Source organism: Anolis carolinensis, chromosome 3 (genome assembly GCF_035594765.1).
Source record: "Anolis carolinensis isolate JA03-04 chromosome 3, rAnoCar3.1.pri, whole genome shotgun sequence".
Lineage (NCBI taxonomy): Eukaryota > Metazoa > Chordata > Lepidosauria > Squamata > Dactyloidae > Anolis > Anolis carolinensis.
Genome location: NC_085843.1, coordinates 141959903 through 141977498, shown reverse-complemented (window position 1 = coordinate 141977498; position 17596 = coordinate 141959903). Strand labels below are relative to the sequence as shown.

Here is a 17596-nt window from a genome sequence, read left to right as displayed (position 1 = left end):
CTGTCCATCTCCTGAAAAAGAAAATGCCTATGTTTTCTAATACAAATTAGGTTTATTTTTGCAACACCCCCCCTTAGAAAAATATTGGCTGCTTCATGAATTAAACTATAGGTTTTGTCAAAGGTCAGACGCCAGCCAGTAAGATAAATATAGTTTATTCAAAAATAACTCAAAAAGCTCAGCACAAAGTCCAGAGAGCTCACAACACTTTAACTTCAGTGTGATTAAACAGTTCAAAGCAAGAAACCTCAAAAAACGCTAACTGGAATATAATCCGGATTATCCGGGGATATAATCCGGATTAAACCAAAGTGCTTGAAAACAGCTCAAAATTGCAAGGCAAGGTCAAAACAGCAAAACAAACAAGGGCAAGAATTCCCAAAGGCACAAACCTCCCCAAAACCCAAAAGTACAGCAAAAAGCCCAAAACTAAAGAGAAAGCCCAAACCAGGCTAAAGTTCTTCGCCAAAAGCGGTGCAGGCAAACAATGCTGGAAAACGCTGAGGCAATAGCGGCAAGCCGCTGCGGAGTCAAAAGCCAAGCCAGATGTCAGGGGAACAAAACGTCGTAGCGAAGTCAAACCGGTCCGGAGTCAGGATTGGAGAACAGCATCTGAGTCGAAGGTGAAGCCAGCGGTCAGCAACAGAAGTCAGCCACGAACACTGAAATGATGCGAAGCCGAGTTTAAGAGCGAAGAGATATGCCAGGTCAAGTTCCGGTCCAAGGTCCAAAGGATGAAGTCGTCACAGCGAGGTCCACGTTGCGGGATAACACAAAGAGCCAAGACAACGGAGGCAAGCAGCAGCTAATGCAAAATAGTAATAACAATGCAGTCCACACAGAAAACTCACACAGTTCCAGCCCTCCGTCGTAGAATAACCCGGATTAAACTTACATCGGTTGCAAAGTCCCAAACCAGTCTTCGGAGTCAAATATAGGAAACCCAATGGTGCCCAACAACACCTTGCCACACGCAAGGGACAATGGCAACCCCCCCCCCCCAATTTATTTAGGTTTCCTTGGGCGTCCAAACAACCAACTCCTTAGGATCAGGTGTCCCAAGCTCCTCATCAGAATCCGAGCTCCAAACAGCCAACGCCTTAGGATCAGGCGTCCCAAGTTCCTCATCAGAGTCAAAATCACTCTGCCTATGCCCAACCCTGTCCACACCTGCGGAATCGCCCTCATTCCTCCAGGCAGACCATGTGGGGTCTGCTTCTGAAGAAACCCAAGCCTCTCCAGCGTCCTCAGCATCCATGGGCTCAGTTTCCTCCCCAAGATCCTCCGGAGCCCATGCTCAGTCAGTGCCAACCCCTTCCGCCACCACCGGGTCCTCAACAGTCATTTCCACCTCAGGATTCCCTTCCAACTCCCCAAATGAATCCTCATCTGAGGATTCCTCATCTATCTCCATGACTTTCTTCCTATGTAAATCTTCCAGAGAGCCCTCCTCGTGAGGATTCTTCCTTCCCCTCCTGATCCTACCATTATCACTCACAGTGTGATGACTCATGGGCCTTGTAGTCCTGTTCCTAGTACTATTGTGGCAGACGAAGAGGAAAACATGGGATTTTCGCCGGTTCAGCCAGAGCCGGAGCCTCTCCACCTGGAGGATGTTTGCCCTCCAGATTTCAGCCAAACAGGCCTTGGGCAGAACTCCCCCCCCCGTTTTCCCGGAGGGACAATTATACTAGAGATAGAGGAGTCAGAGAGGCTAATCGCCGGAGCCTGAGAATCGCTGCCAAACAACTAGCTGATTAGGTCTGCTTCCCTTGGGAAATTCTAAGGAGTCATGCATCTCTAGGGAAAGTGTTTTGTTGGCGGGAAAACGAGACCCAATATAGGTGTTTGTCGCAAGGGGAACTTTGCGGAGTCAATTGATCAGCTTGAGGAGAGAGATCGTGTGTGGACTTCGTAATCCCAGTTCCTTGCTTCCCGGATCAAGTTTCAAGCCTTGCCTTGTTTCACGTTTTGCCACGGACTTTGTTTCATGCTTCATGTTTGCCTCGTTTCAAGTCTTGGATCAAGTCAAGAATCAAGTTTAATTCCAGCCTTGTTGTCAAGCTTCATTGGACTATAAAGACTCTGTTATTTCCCCAAACTATTGCTTGGCAAAGTGTGTGTTTCGGTCAAGTGGATTAAAACTTTGAACTCTAATATCTTATATTGGACAATACATTTCTGGACTATATTTGACCTCATCTGAAAGGTCTGCTTCTGAACTATATTCTTCACTTGTTTTTATTGTTTTTATATATTTCTTTAATAAAGATATTAGATAGAGTCTGGCCTCTGCGCATGGTTATTGGTGTTCTGCAGCCTGGGTCCTGACACACAGCCTCAGAAGACTCATTCACAACAGGTTTGGAAATAATCTCTTTTTTCTCATTCTTACCAATAGTGGAATACCTATTATTGTTGCAAATGTCATAAGAATATTGCTATTATTATTCGAAGTGATTGTCATGTTACTTTCTATATTTTGCTGACCTGTTTTGGGAAAGAAAATGCTATAACTTACATTAAACGTTCATAAAGTTAATACAAGTTAGCACAATGCTCATGTCTTCAATAGACTCTTTCACACTTGTCATATCTCATGAGTGACTAAAAATTCAGCATAAGACTTAAGTTGGTTGAACTGGGAATAATTATTTCTGGTCACTGAAACTGATGATAGTGAGAGTTATTTGTATTGCCAGTTTTGTGTTTTGCTTATTTTTTTAAAAAAAATATTTAAGCAATGTATTATATATTCTTTATCAATCCTGTATCCATTATTACCATAATATTGGAGTGATTTAGGCAAAACTTTGGATACTAACTAAATGTGAAAATGGGGCAATAGAGAATTTCAAAATACAGTAGAGTCTCACTTATCCAACATAAACGGGCCGGCAGAACGTTGGATAAGCAAATATGTTGGATAATGAGGAGAGATTAAGAAAAAGCCTATTAAACATCAAAATAGGTTATGATTTTACAAATTAAGCACCAAAACATCATGTTATACAATAAATTTGACAGAAAAAGTAGTTCAATATGCAGTAATGTTATGTTGTAATTACTGTATTTACAAATTTAGCACCAAAATATCACGATATATTGAAAACATTGACTACAAAAATGCGTTGGATAATCCAGAACGTTGGATAAGCGAGTGTTGGATAAGTGAGACTCTACTGTAACACAGTTTTTATTGTTGATAAACCACTTCACCATAATGTATAGCTAACCTAGAACAAAATTATCTCTTATCCAGAAAGTACCTAAAAGAAGAGTTTGCACATCTGAGCTGGGAATCGGTTCCTAATACTCATTTTTAGGTTGATATCATGCAGGTTAGATCTTCCCTTATGTTCTTCTGTCACATCCAAATAAGCTGTTTCATAAGATTTTCCCCATCTGATTATATAAAAGGTTATAATTTTCAACATTATTTTTGACATATAATATTACATCAACTAATACACCATGTATTCTGTTTTATCATTGATGGGACAGAAAGAAAGTAACAGGCTTTATATATACTTCACATTTTAAAAAAAGTTTTTATTCAAACATACAACTATAAAAATGCAGATTTACAAAACAAGAAAAGACAAAATTAAGAATGCAAGGAAAAACAAAACAGAAATAACTACCATAAAAATGATTTTTATTATATCTAACACTAAATTGCAGCTGCTAGCACAACTTTATCTACAATATAACAACCTAAACATTTTAAATAGATATCTACTAAAACTGATATACAAGCCTCACGCTCATTTCCTGAAGATTTTAACTTGTTACTCCCTGAAGCAGGTGTTTTTTCACTGAGCCAAGAACTCTTTATCTGTCTTAATTTTTCTAGAGGACTTCAGAATTTCACAAATATTGCAAAGTGATCACAATTATTAAACTTGTTATGGCTGGCCAATTTCCTATGTAAATGAAAGACAAAAGAAGTATAAAAACAAGTTTCAAAGGCCTATAAATCCACCTGTTTTACTAATGATTTGCATATGTGAACAGATGGAAATTGACTGTACATTGTTTTAAGGGTGATTGGTGAAATCTATTTTGTTTAAAAAATGCTTAGGGCTGGCAAATGTTCAAAGATTTGTTAGTGTGTCAGTAATCCACCCCATCCTTAAAGGCCCTACATGCAGTGAGAATGTATAGGATATGTGAACTAATCATAGTATGCGATTTAGCATGCAAGAAGCATAATAAATGAAAATATAGCATGTTCATTGAGCTTGTAATATGTGCAGAGAACATAGCATTAAACAATCTTGCCAGTAGTACAGGGATTAGTTGAGATTGTGAAGATGGTAGGGATATGGCTCTGAATGATTCAAATGAAGCACAATACATTTTAAAGTGCCAGATGTCACCAAAAATGTTAACAAGGTCCCATAAATAGAACATTTTTGAAAGGAAATAAATGAAAGCACCAAGAAAAATATAATATTAGCTCTTTAGCAGACTGTAGACTAAAAGGAGAAGTAGAAGGTGCAGTTAATGCACTTCTCTTACTAGTTTTTGCTCTGATTCTACAATATTCTGGAGTGGAAAGCTCAGTGCTAGATTTTAGGGAATGTCATGTACCACCAGAGAAACGCTGATGTAAATCTTTACAATAATCTTTATCTGAAAAAAGGTTTGCATGTATCTTATTCCTTCTGACTCTGCTTCCTGTCTGTGATTCTGAGAAACATGTTTGAGTGTCTTCTGCTATAAACATGAGACGTATTCTAGCTGTCTGCTAAGTGTGACTTTTTCAGAGGTACACTTTACATCGTGGACAGCTGCTGCTGGAAGTGGAACACTGACAGATGGGAAAGCTCGAAGCGACTCAGAAATAGTCTCTGTCCTTTAAAACCCGGAATGCGAGTGATTGGTTGTTGATGTCTTTAGGAACAGATTCAAAGTATTGTGACTAGAGAATACTCATGGGGTATCTTAATAGCATTTGGCTACATCAACAGTGTTGCAGGATCTTGTTCTGAAACTTGATAGCAACTAGTTATGATAAGAGTCTAGCAGAAAGGCAGAACTATAAAATAGTATCACAATCTCACTTGTTTTTTTTTTTGTTTATATTGAAATTAAGTAGACAGTGTGCAAGTCACGACTTTGCAGGTCTAGAAAATTGAGTTTTCAGTACTTGCGTTAAGCACTCTAAGCGCTTCATTGTTGTTGTTTTTTACACATTTTCTGACTTTTGATGAAGATTTTTGTGCTATAATGAACCCTATATTTATTCCTCACTTAAATATCTTTGTGCACCTATTTGATAAAACAGAATCAATGAAAAGGGTTTTTTTTCATATAGTATATTATAAAAATGTACTTATTAACACATTTGTCATGGCATGAACCTGCCTTTTCACTCTTTGAAGATGGTACTAGCCCAATAGATAGAATGACAGCTTTTGTTGAGTATACTCCAATTTAGTTCATCAGATATTGGTTAGAGTAGGACAGTGGGCTATAAACTGATATCAGAAAGAAAGGAGGGGCAGAAAGGTACAGAGTGATACAAGTTAGCAGTGACCATGAACGAAAAACAGCTGTTAGTGATAATACAGATATTCAGATGTTGATAAACCGATTAACAGATTATTATGCTGATAACTTCCTATCCCAATGTAAACCACTGGAGATAGAATTGAACATCCTAATGAATTGAAAGGTTTTATGTTGTCATTTCCATTTGAAATTCTTTTGTTTAATGGTAGCCATTGCGGTGAGACTTAGAATATTTTAGAATATTGTATCTTCTGATGTCAGATTTGTTGGATTTATTGTTTTGTGTAAATACTATTTGTCCTGTATGAAATGCAGAAGGGCATTGATGACAGACTGAGGCATATATCATGTTGGAAGTCAAGCGGGTCAATAGGCCCCTAATGAGGCTTGCAATAGTGTTGCCAGATTAGGGGTGGTGGTGGCATTTGTTTCTGGACCTGCTACAGCAGGCATGGGCAAACCTTGTCCCTCCAGGTGTTTTGGACTTCAACTCCCACAATTCCGAATTGTGGGAGTTGAAGTCCAAAACGCCTGGAGCGCCCAAGTTTTCCCATGCCTGTGCTACAGGGTCTGATCTCTATGCCTTTATGTTATGTAATCTTGGTTTTCTTAAAAGTTGCTGGTGAGTACAGGAATATGAAAATTCTCTTGGTGTGTGATAGCGAGTTGCTTACCAAGTATTCATCAAATCTCTGATAGCACATTTTTATTTTATATGTATTTACAAATGAATGGCTTTCATGTGTATGTGTGTGTGTGTGTGTGTGTGTGTGTGTGTGTGTGTGTATATATATATATACACTGCATTTTTGCATATTTTACAAAAATAAAACATTCTTAAGATACACCTTGAAAATATAGCATGTGCCAAGGTTTTGCAAAGGAATGCCTGTTTTTGTTGGTACTTAAGAAGAAGATGTTTTTTTAATACACCACTTCTTTCTCCAGGTTGAAAGCAGGGTGGTTGCCTGAGGCTTCTTTTACTGAATTTTGAACCTAGTTTCTAGGGTTGAAGAGCATGTGGATGCCTCAGATTTAAATAGCATTTTTGAAGTGGTTGAAAACTTGGGTGTATTGAGTGGAATTCTCACTTCTGTAACTTGTCATAAACGGCTTCTTCAAGTCCTCTTCAGTTTCAGAGGTGTTTTATCATGGGGCACAAGTCACTACTGTTTGAGAAATACAATCTCAGAGCCCCTTTAGGCATGAAGATGGAATTGCATTGTTATTTAGTTTACATTTATGGCCAGGAATAATCAGTCTTCATCAGGCTGATAGTACTCACTATTTCTGTTGGACCATTTTTGTGGTTGAATCACATTGTCTGTCCAGCAGTGGATAACCATAATGTCTAGTAAAGGAACGGCAAGCAACTATAGTAGTATGAGTACTTTATTAGCAGTACTAATAACTTGATTGAATAATTAAAAAAAATTAATTGTTAACATCCAGTTATTTTTCCCATTCACATAACTGTTTTCTTCATTAGAACAAGAAAGGAGTGAATCTCTTCTCTCTGTATGCCTCATTGGGAGTTTCTCACAGCAAATGTAGGAGAAGGCTGCAGGGAGAAAGAGGATGTTCTGTCATTTCAGGCAACTTACATTTATGTGGCATTGGATTTATCCAGTGTGTTATCCAAATGTTGACTTTCTATAGGACAAACAGACCTCTTGTAAATGGTGCTACCCTGAATGTTGCACTCTCAGTAGCAGATATTCATTTACTGCCAATAGGCTTAGTATAATGATAGACAAGTAAAAGTACTTTTGAGCAGCATAAATATTGGTGTCTCATTTACCCTTTTGAGCCCTGGTGGCGAAGTGTGTTAATCCACTAAGCTGCTGAACTTGCAGACCGAAAGGTCGCAGGTTCAAATCCCAGTAGCGGAATGAGCACCCACTGTTAGCTCCAGCTTCTGCCAACCTAGCAGTTTGAAAACATGCCAATGTGAGATGATCAATAGGTACCGCTCCGGCGGGAAGGTAACAGTGCTCCATGCAGTCATGCCGGCCACATGACCTTGGAGGTGTCTACAGACAATGCCGGCTCTTGGGCTTAGAAATGGAGATGAGCACCAACCCCCAGAGTCAGACGTGACTGGACTTAACGTCAGCTGAAACCTTTACCTTTACATTTACCCTTTTATTTTTTATGGGTGTTTTTCAGAACTATGAAGCAGAGAGAAGAAGTCGTTCAGAACTGGAAGTTAGATGTCAGCGTTTAACACTGGAACTGACTGATACAAAGCAAATGATTCAACAAGGTGATTATAGGCAAGAGAATTATGACAAAGTAAAAAGGTATGTGCTTTACTAAATAAAATGCTAGCATGAACTTTGATTTTACTTTACATTATTTTAAACATAGTGCTTTCAATGGAACTTGTTCATGAATTTGTATCAATTCATGCAAAGGATTGCTCATTTTAATAGTTTTTGAACTCCCTTCATTATAATGAATATAATAATATTTAGTAATTTTTTTCTTTAACCTGTGTTTTGAGCCTACTTGGCTTTCATGCTGGGGGAAAAGGCAGAATATAAATTTTAATAGACAGTAATGTCAATAAATATGATGTGCATGAGAGTATGAACATTTCTGTTAAAACAAACTTGTTCTCTTTTTAAAAAAATACTCAAAAGCCATTATATTTGGGCTTCTGCAGTGTTTGCACTTATTAATTGACTTATCAGTTTGATAACTGAATAATTAAGTTAAACAATAAACCATCTGGATGGTTTGGTAAATATTAAATGTTTAATGGCCTGATTGATTTGCTTCTGCTTGCGTATCATCTCCTGAGCAGAGGTTTTCTCAGAATAATCTTACCAGAAAAGATGCAGGACAAATAATTTTTGCCAATTCAACACTCCTCTGTAACTTCCACAACCTTTTTTCTGCCCTCTCTGACTGTATGAGATGCTCTGTATTAAAGGAAATTGTTCTCGACAGCTAGGGTCTTTTAAAGCTGGATAGCCACTTGTCAAGGGTCCTGTAATAATGGCTTTTGTGCATTGTCAGGTGGTTGAACTAGATTATTTTTGAGGTCCCTCCTTGTTTTGGGATTCTGTGTTTTCTATTTCCCACCTCCCAATTGCATTTGAAAATGCACATAGGAAAGTAAATGTCATATATCAAAAAAACGGTTGGAATTATCACACATAAAAATGACTGTGTCAACCAGAGCACTTTCCAGGATGTGTTCCCAATTGTTTCTATGTTATAATGTTGCAATCAGAAAAAGTTTAAGAATCTTTGTACTTGATGGAGGCTAAATTAAGCCAACTGGTGTTCAATTTGATCTCCGTTGGGTCTGTTCCTTGCACTGGCATAATGCCGCTTGAAAGGCACTGCATGGTGTGGTGTACTATGATAAACCATCTCCATTGCCGTGGGAAATAACTCTAGCAGCTTCCCAGCAACTTGGGCACAACACTTTCTCTGTTGACTGAGATGACTTTCTATGCAGTGTCTTCTCTTGCTATGATGACCACATCCATTTTGCAGTGCTACCATTACCTGGGTTGGCATAATTGCACCAGCTAACAAATCATGCCCATAACAAGACTGTGTCCTGATCATAATTTGCTTTTGTTTCAACAGTGAACGTGATGCATTTGAACATGACTTTTCAGAGCTCCAAAGAAAATATGAAATACTAGAAGTGTCTCACAAAGCATTAATCAAAGAAAGGAATGATTTTTCAAAAGAGGTAGAACCATGTTTAAAGTTTATACAGAAGTTTTATTTCAAGCATACTCAAAGTAGCAGTGTTAATACTTTCTTTGAGTCCCTAACTTTTTATTTCAGCTTCAGTTATATTCCATTGTAATTTGTTGTGTGGTTTCAAATAATTTACAACTTGTGACGACCTTAAAGTGAACCTATTATAAGATTTTCTTGAGAAGATTTATTCACAAGAGATTAGCTTTTGCCTTCCTCTGAGATAGTGTGATTTGCCCAACATCACCCATTGAGTTTCCACAGCCATTCCTCTTTTTTGGAGTTCTTAGTCCAACAGACTACTACACCATAGTTGATCTTTGCCATATGCCTAGAATGGTCTGTTTTATTTAAGCTTCATGGTAACACATAGTGTTAGTCAGTCTGGATTTGTGTGCCAGACTGGAATGTTTACAACTTTATTAAGCATTTTGGACAGATGATAAATTGTGCTGATTTAGCATTGTCCTATTTTCCATCATTCTTCCTGCTTGAGTTGACAGAGCCTGTCATAGATTTGGTGCTGAGTACACCCAGATTGAGTGTTCAGAATGACCTGAGGCATGACTTTATGACTGCCATAACAGCTATGGGGCTGCTTCAACGTTTACCCAAAGTAGGACATACTCTGGATATGGTTTTCCAGCTGAGTATGAATTTAATAATATGATGCCTCATGAAATTTGGGATTCTCAAGTGTGGAGATATAGAGTTTGATTTTGTTTTTGTAAACTACCCTGGGAGGTACACAAAAGGATTCTGCATAAAACTGGGTGTTGTGTGCAAGTTCTGACTTACGGTGAATCTAAGGCTAAATAGGACTTCTTTAGCAAAAATGTGTTCAAAAGATTTGTCTTTGCCTCCCCCTCTGAGGCTGAGAAAATGTGACCCACCAAGATCATTCAGATCTTGGGCAAGCATGAATGTGAACCCATGTCTCCAGAATCCTAGGCTAACATTTGAACCACAAGATCATGCTGGCTCTCATAAAACTACTAACTAAAGTTTATTTATTTATTATTTATTTATTTACAGTATTTATATTCCGCCCTTCTCACCCCGAAGGGGACTCAGGGCGGATCACATTACACATATAAGGCAAACATTCAAAGTTAAATAACATTCAAGTTAAATAATAATGGAAAATAAGATATCCAATCTCCTAGGAAATACTACATCTTTTCTCAATTTAAAGGTTACAACTTTGCAGCAGTCAGTTACCTTGCTACAGAAGGACAAGGACTACCTCAACCGCCAAAATATGGAACTTAATGTTCGCTGTGCTCATGAAGAAGATCGTCTTGAAAGGCTTCAGTTTCAGCTAGAGGATGCCAAAAGGGCTAGAGAAGAAGTGTATGAAAAATATGTAACCTCCAGGTATATAGGCCAGTTTATCCTTTCAATGTTGTCTTGAGCCATTGTATAAAATGGTTGTTGGAATAAAATTATTTGTGCTAAACATGATGTTTACCCCTGTTGAATATCAGTTCAACAGGGGTAAACAGACCCATATAATTGCAGTTTGATTCACAGTCTTCTGGTTTGAGTTTCTACATACAGAAAAATGGTTAAATAAATGGAAAGAAATGAGAAACTTCTGATGATAATTTTCCTATTATTTCCAGAGAATTTACACATAGAAATTAAAGCTTGTCATATTTATTTCTGAGGGGATTTGAAAGAACTATACAGTTGGTCTTCCAAATTCATGCACATTTACATGGCCACCATCGGTTGTGCAAGGGTAAAAAACCAGTGACCACCACAGCTGCCACCAGCCACTTCTGGGGCTGCTTTCTGAATGCGGACGCTGTGGCCTTGGGCTTTGGGTGGACAGAGCACCACTGTTTTTCTCAGCCACCACCTCTGGAAGTCAACTGCTGCATAAATTTTAGGAAGGAATTTGCAGGCCATTGCTGCTCTTCTGCCCTCCCTGGTCTTACCAGACAGATTGCTGCTGTTTTGCCTCTCCCAAAGTTTCAAGGCAAGGTAGAATAGCTGCTGTCTCTTTTGCAAACCGCTTCCCAAATTTCACTACTCTTGATATTGGGAGGTGGTTTGCCAGGGAGATCGCAGTTGCTCTGTTTCCTCCAGAGTTGTGGAGTGAGACAGAAAACCACTTGAAAACCACTTCCCCAACTTTGCTGATCCAAATTCAGGAGGTGGTTTGCCAGGGACATTGCGGCTGATCTGCTTCACCCTGCAATTTTAGTAGAAGGGCCTCCCTTGGAAGCTGCTTCCTGAACTTTACTGCTATGAGTTCAGAAGGCGGCTTACCAGAGGATCACGGCTACTGTGTTTCCACTGGTCTCAGGAAGAGGCACTAACTGCTTGAAAACTGCTTCCTTGGAGAGAGAAAAAACACTCCTATACTCATTTGCTATTTCTTACTTTCACTGGGGATTCTGTGCTGCTAACGACTGCAAATGTGGAGGGCTGCCTGAATTGTTAAGGATAATTTTATCCCGGGGCGGGGGGGGGGGGGGGGGAGAGAATTCAGTAACCAATCTTGTATTTAAATTTTTGTAATTGTTTAAAATTATAGCTGTTTCCATTTCCTTTATTTTACTTCATTTGTTGTGAAATTCTTAGTCATGCTTGTAATCTTACACTATATTAAGTGGGCGTAGAAAACTAGGAAGGAATTTATAATAGAAGTTGAGACTTTTAACTGGGGACAGGAGAGTTCTGATCCTGTAAAACATGATTGGGAACCTTGAAATCTTGATATTCAATTCCCAGCAGCTAACTGTGCATTATGCTGAATAATACTGTCCATTAACATCTGGAGACCCACTGGATTCCCACTTCTGCTTTGCAAAATTATTAGGGTTGATTGAAGGTAGAATAGGTGATTAAAAGATTTTTCCTTATGTTTTAACCATTGCCTTCAAGAGATCATTATAAAACAGAGTATGAAAACAAACTGCACAATGAATTGGAACAAATAAGACAGAAAACATCCCAGGAAATAGAACACCTTCGGACAGCTACAAAGGAAATGTATGAACGTGAAAACAGGTAGGAAAATATTGATTTTAGAAGTAAAGGTATATATCGAGTACAATTGATCTTCCAACAAAATGTTGCAATCTAAAAGGCATTCCTGTTTAGATTCTAGCCACCATATTTCTTTTCTACTCTTGTTTTTTCTCTTTAAAAATTGATGAAAGGGGGAATGAGGTTGAGGGAAAAGAGCTTCAATCACATGATGCCTACATCTGTGATTGGGTAGCAGGAAGGAAAATACTCCCCTTAAGATTGTAACACTCAGATGGCTTGGTCTAAAGACTACAATTATTGTTGCACTAGCAATAATTTCAATTTCTTCACAGGTGTATGTCATTGGGTGGTGCAGTGGGGCACTGCTTCACTCTTCCCATGTGTTAATTTGGGGAAAACTTGCACTGTTACAATGACCAACAGATTCAGGACTCTGGTTCTTGTACTAATGCTATCCCTTAAAGAAAAAACTTTATTTGTAGATTCTACTCCTGGGGTCCTACTTTCTTTTTACATGGAAATGGTTCGTACGGCGAACATTTATCTTAAAAAGGAATTTGCCAAGGTATAAAATGCACCCAAATATCCTGGCGATTTCAATAAAAGAAATTCAGTTTTCAAAAAAGTGCATATTTCACAATAAAAATGCAACTGCTTTGTTTTCTGGCTAAGTTCAACTAAGCTTTGATCACATATTATTAAGAGTAGCCAACATTTATGGTTTAGCTAAGACTATAAGTTAAATAGAAGCAGAATATTCCAGTCTTCTTTTGTGACCAGGAAAAGAGAACAGTGCATGGCAGTTGTGGCTCATTCTTACAACATTGCATCTAAACACAACTTTGTATGGCATTTATATTAAGGAGTGAATCTTTGTGCACTGAAACTGAAAAATATATTATTGTTGAGTAAGCATAATGAAGAGTTAAACTTGGGCATGGGTACATAAGTATGCATTTTATAAAATTGATTGGTGTACTGCAATAGTTGATATTCTCAGTGCCATCCCTGCCAGTATGAGTACCCACATACAATGCAGATTCAGCATAGACTAAAATGTTCAGTAAAATAATCAGGAAGCCAACATGGGTATCTGAACTTGTGTGCTAAAATTACTGTTGTCAAAATATGGCCATAAAAATAGTTTTCCAAACAATTAAAACCATTAGTTACAGGGAGTTTCTGGACCATGTTTCCCAACTTACTGATAAATTCTATTTATTTCTAGGTCAGATCTATTGTGATGTATTGCCATTTCAAAAGTTTGGGTCAGTCTAGTCACTCATTGCAACAGTAGGATAAGACAAATAGTAGAAGTCCAGGAAACATATTGGAGCAGTACAGTCCTGGACCATGCAGATACATTGTTTTTGATTATTAATTGTAGACTCCCTAGCTCATGCTTAATGGTTACTAGTCTTTCAGTCCATTTTGCGGAGTTCAACACTGTGCTGTATTACACAACAAATGTTCCCATCACTCCTAGTGCCCCCAAAATCCCATTTATCATATATTTTATTTTTGATAGGACTGAAGACAGAAGTGATAAAATGTAAATTAAAAACCCAATTCCATGTATCTCTATACAAATATAAATAATTCTGCTGTATAACAATTGTAGTATTCCTACTTACTATATGTAGGAATATAACATCCCAAAGTCGTGAAAAGTTCATAGATATTGAGATAGATGGCAATGCACAGGTTTGGTCAATTACCGTAATTTCATTTGTTTGGATGCAGTAGAATTTTCATATTTTGCATTATACTATATTGAGTGGTGAAAGATAAAGAACTAAAGTAGACAAGAATATAGGTAGTATTTACCTTATTTCCTTTCTCTTCCTCCCCCACCAATCTGCTTAATTATACCAACTGCTAATTGCATCACATATGTTAACAGAAACCTTTGCTTCCCATGTACTGACTTGTATAATGGTTACATAAAACAGCTTTAAGGTCTGTTTGTTTATGGAGCTTTGACAGATGTAAAAATGTTTGCATGCAATATGGCGAAAAATATTGGTCTGGGACCAGTTGGCAGAAATTCTGTTCCTCATCTTGAAATTATGGCTTCTTTACTGCCAAATCCTGAATGTCTTTATGATTTAAAAGAACATTCATGAATAAAAATCTTGAAAACAATGCTTTATTTTTATCCCTATTGGAACAAAAAGGGTGTGGTGATTTAGTGAATCATTCATGCTTCCCTTACATTTCTTTTCTTAAGCTTATATATGCTATTAGTTTTATGCCTTTTAATACGTTATTTGTAGCCCTCGAAGATTATTTAGCCCCAAACGAGCCTACTAGTTGCCCATCTTTTACGCCTCACTTTTCTGTCTGAAATAAAATGACTTTCAAAAGATAATAAATAAATAATCAAGAAATAAAAGCAATTAAAATTCATGCATAAAACCAAAAGTAGAACAAAAAGCTGCACTCCAACACCATCTAAAGGTCTTCAGCTGTTGAAATTTAAGACACAAGTGAAGACCTATCTCTTCCAGCGGGCCTTCCCAGGCAGTTTTAATGACAAATTTTCAACTTCGATTTTATGTCTAATGTTTGTTTTGTGTGCTTTAATATGTATTTTATGGAAATATGTTTTAATATGTGTATTTTACAGAGTGTTTTTAAATGATTATGTGCCTTAATTATGTATTTTAGCAATGTTGTAACACGCCTCAAGCCGTAAGGAGAGGCGGGTAAAAAATAAAATAATAATAATACAGTAATAATAATAATAATAATAATAATAATAATAATAATAATTCAGTTATGATAAAGATAATACCTGGTGGGAATCTTGGTTTTGTTATCCCCCCCCCCTTTGGACTTATACAGGTACCCTTTGTTTCGGCGAGGGGGCAGTCTTTGAAAAGCAGGATTTGGAGTTGTCATCCTACTCAACACAGATCTTATTTATAGTGCCTCATAGGAAGTCAAATTAAAATGTTCTGACATTTAGTGGTGTAACTTGGGGAGAGGCAAAATGAGGCTACTGACCCCATTTTGAATTCAGTCCCCAATTAAATCTATTAGTCACCGAATTTTTAGCATTCTAATTACTGTACTTTAAAACTTCACTTTAGCATTATTAGGAATACAGTTTAGGCATAAAACAAAATGAGGAAGGGGAGGTTCCCAAGAGCAAATAGAAGAGATCTAAGTGTGAATAATTTTCTGTGTTTTGCCCTCTACAGTGTTGGAAATTTGGTGATTGGCAGAAAGTTTCTGTTGGAGGGAGAACATTTTTATTGGGAGAACATTTTTATTGTTATCTTCTTCCCCAACCTCCTACCCTCATAGCTCAGCCTATATCTCTGTGCTTCTTTATAACATAGGTTACCATTAACATGTTTTTGTCATCTCAGACATGCTCCAAAATAAAGTTGTATCAAATCCATAATACACTGCATTTTCCTAAAAGGTCAAAAACAGGTCTTAATGTTGTTTCAGTTTTTTTCTCATTTTATTATTTAAATTTCAATAGCACATAGCAAACATACACCAACCAAAAACTCATAAAATATCAGAAGAACAACATAAGAATTTGATTTGGTGGGCTTGCCTCATGTTGAGTTGGGATAAGTTAGTACCAGAATATTCTAAGCAAAGTACAAGACAGAGTAAGCGTTTGAGGGGTGGAGGATAATACAAATTTTAAGAGCAAATGAATTACACAGTGTGTTTTGTTTTTTCTCAGTCTGGAAACTTATTTATTTGCCACAGAAAATCTTTGATTATTACAGGCAGCCCCCCAGTTATGAATAAGATAGGTTCTGTAGGTTTGTTCTTAAGTTGAATTTGTATGTAAATCCAAACATGTACATTTTTAAGTGGAACTTCAGCCCCGTGTGTGTGTGTGTGTGTGTGTGTGTGTGTGTGTATGTAGCTTTGGATAGCTAAAGGAAGGGTTAACACCCCTGTGCTGTTTGTTTTGCTGTCTGTTCCCCGTTCAGAATATTTTACCTCACTTTCTATCCCTGTGATTATTGGATTTTGAAAAATTTGGCTTGTGGAAACAAGGATTGGTGATAAAACTTCAGTGGAGACCCCCTTTCCCCATGACAATAATGCTTTCAGAAGGGAACTTCTCTTCCTAAGGGCAGATTTCTCTCACTTCCTATTGTCTCACCCCCGTTCTTAACTAGCAGTCATTTGTAAGTCAGATGTTTGTAACTTGGGAACTGCCTGTATTTTATAATGTGTCACACCACCTCAGAAAAAATGGCATTGACATGAAATATTTACCATATAACATTGATATAGTAAAGTGACCTTGTGAAGAAGTCTTCGCATCAAAAAGTAATGTGAGAATTAAATCTACTGCTTTCGAGCTAAAAGCCTTATAGCTAAATGAGAAAAGCTTTTTGATCTAATAATAGTAGTTCTTAATGCATCATTTGTCCTACTGAACAAAAGCAATGAAACTTCAAAGGTGAAGTGTCTGTAGGGCTGCCATGATCATACAACAAATGATGTTACGTTACAAATTTGCACTAAAGGTGGGGATTCCACCTGCCATCTAATGCAGCCCACTTTACCAAAACTAAACCCCAAATTAAGTACAGTAGAGTCTCACTTATCCAACATAAACGGGCCGGCAGGACATTGGATAAGCGAAAATGTTGGATAATGAGGGATTAAGGAAAAGCCTATTAAACGTCAAATTACATTATGATTTTACAAATTAAGCACCAAAACATCATGTTTTATAACAAATTGACAGAAAAAGCAGTTCAATACACAGTACAGTCATGTAGTAGTTACTGTATTTAAGAATTTAGCACCAAAACATCACAATGTATTGAAAACATTGGCTACAAAAACATTGGCTACTAACAAATTGACTACAAATAAAGATAGAATTGCATAAAATGAACTTATAGTAACAACATTGTCGGAAATTAAATCCGTAAAAAGTTCAGTCCTTGCTGCCTAGAGAAACAGCTGTGGTGGGAGGCAGACTGCGTTGGATAATCCAGAATGTTGGATAAGCGAATGTTGGATAACTGAGACTTTACTGTAATAGAATAAGAATAGTAGGATGGTATACCCATAATAAACAAATATTTTGCCATAAAAGGGTTTCTTCATTGTAACGAAAAGGTTCTATGAGATCCCACCATCCCTGCCCTCCTTAAAATTTTCAGTTGATGTGATGAATTTTGCCAACATTGCTCCTCCCCTTCCATCTTCATTCTAACAACTCTGTGTTCTTCTAATAGCCAATCAAATTTTGTTGAATGCTATCACGAAAGAAAAGGTAAAATGATGGAGGGGTCAATTCCTTTGGTATATTGTTACACAGTTCAAATCTTGGAAGAGTTACAGCCGCACA

General features: G+C 37.5%; 1 protein-coding gene across 2 annotated transcripts in view; it reads left to right on the top strand.

The window, feature by feature from the left end:
• Window positions 1-17596, top strand: part of pibf1 (progesterone immunomodulatory binding factor 1) — a 108243-nt gene that overhangs the window by 11335 nt on the left and 79312 nt on the right. For both annotated transcript variants that reach the window (XM_008106908.3, XM_008106909.3), the window contains exons 6-9: window positions 7690-7823; window positions 9127-9235; window positions 10442-10623; window positions 12142-12267. In XM_008106908.3, the coding sequence (XP_008105115.1) occupies window positions 7690-7823; window positions 9127-9235; window positions 10442-10623; window positions 12142-12267 (551 nt within the window). The remainder of the gene's footprint in view (window positions 1-7689; window positions 7824-9126; window positions 9236-10441; window positions 10624-12141; window positions 12268-17596) is intronic.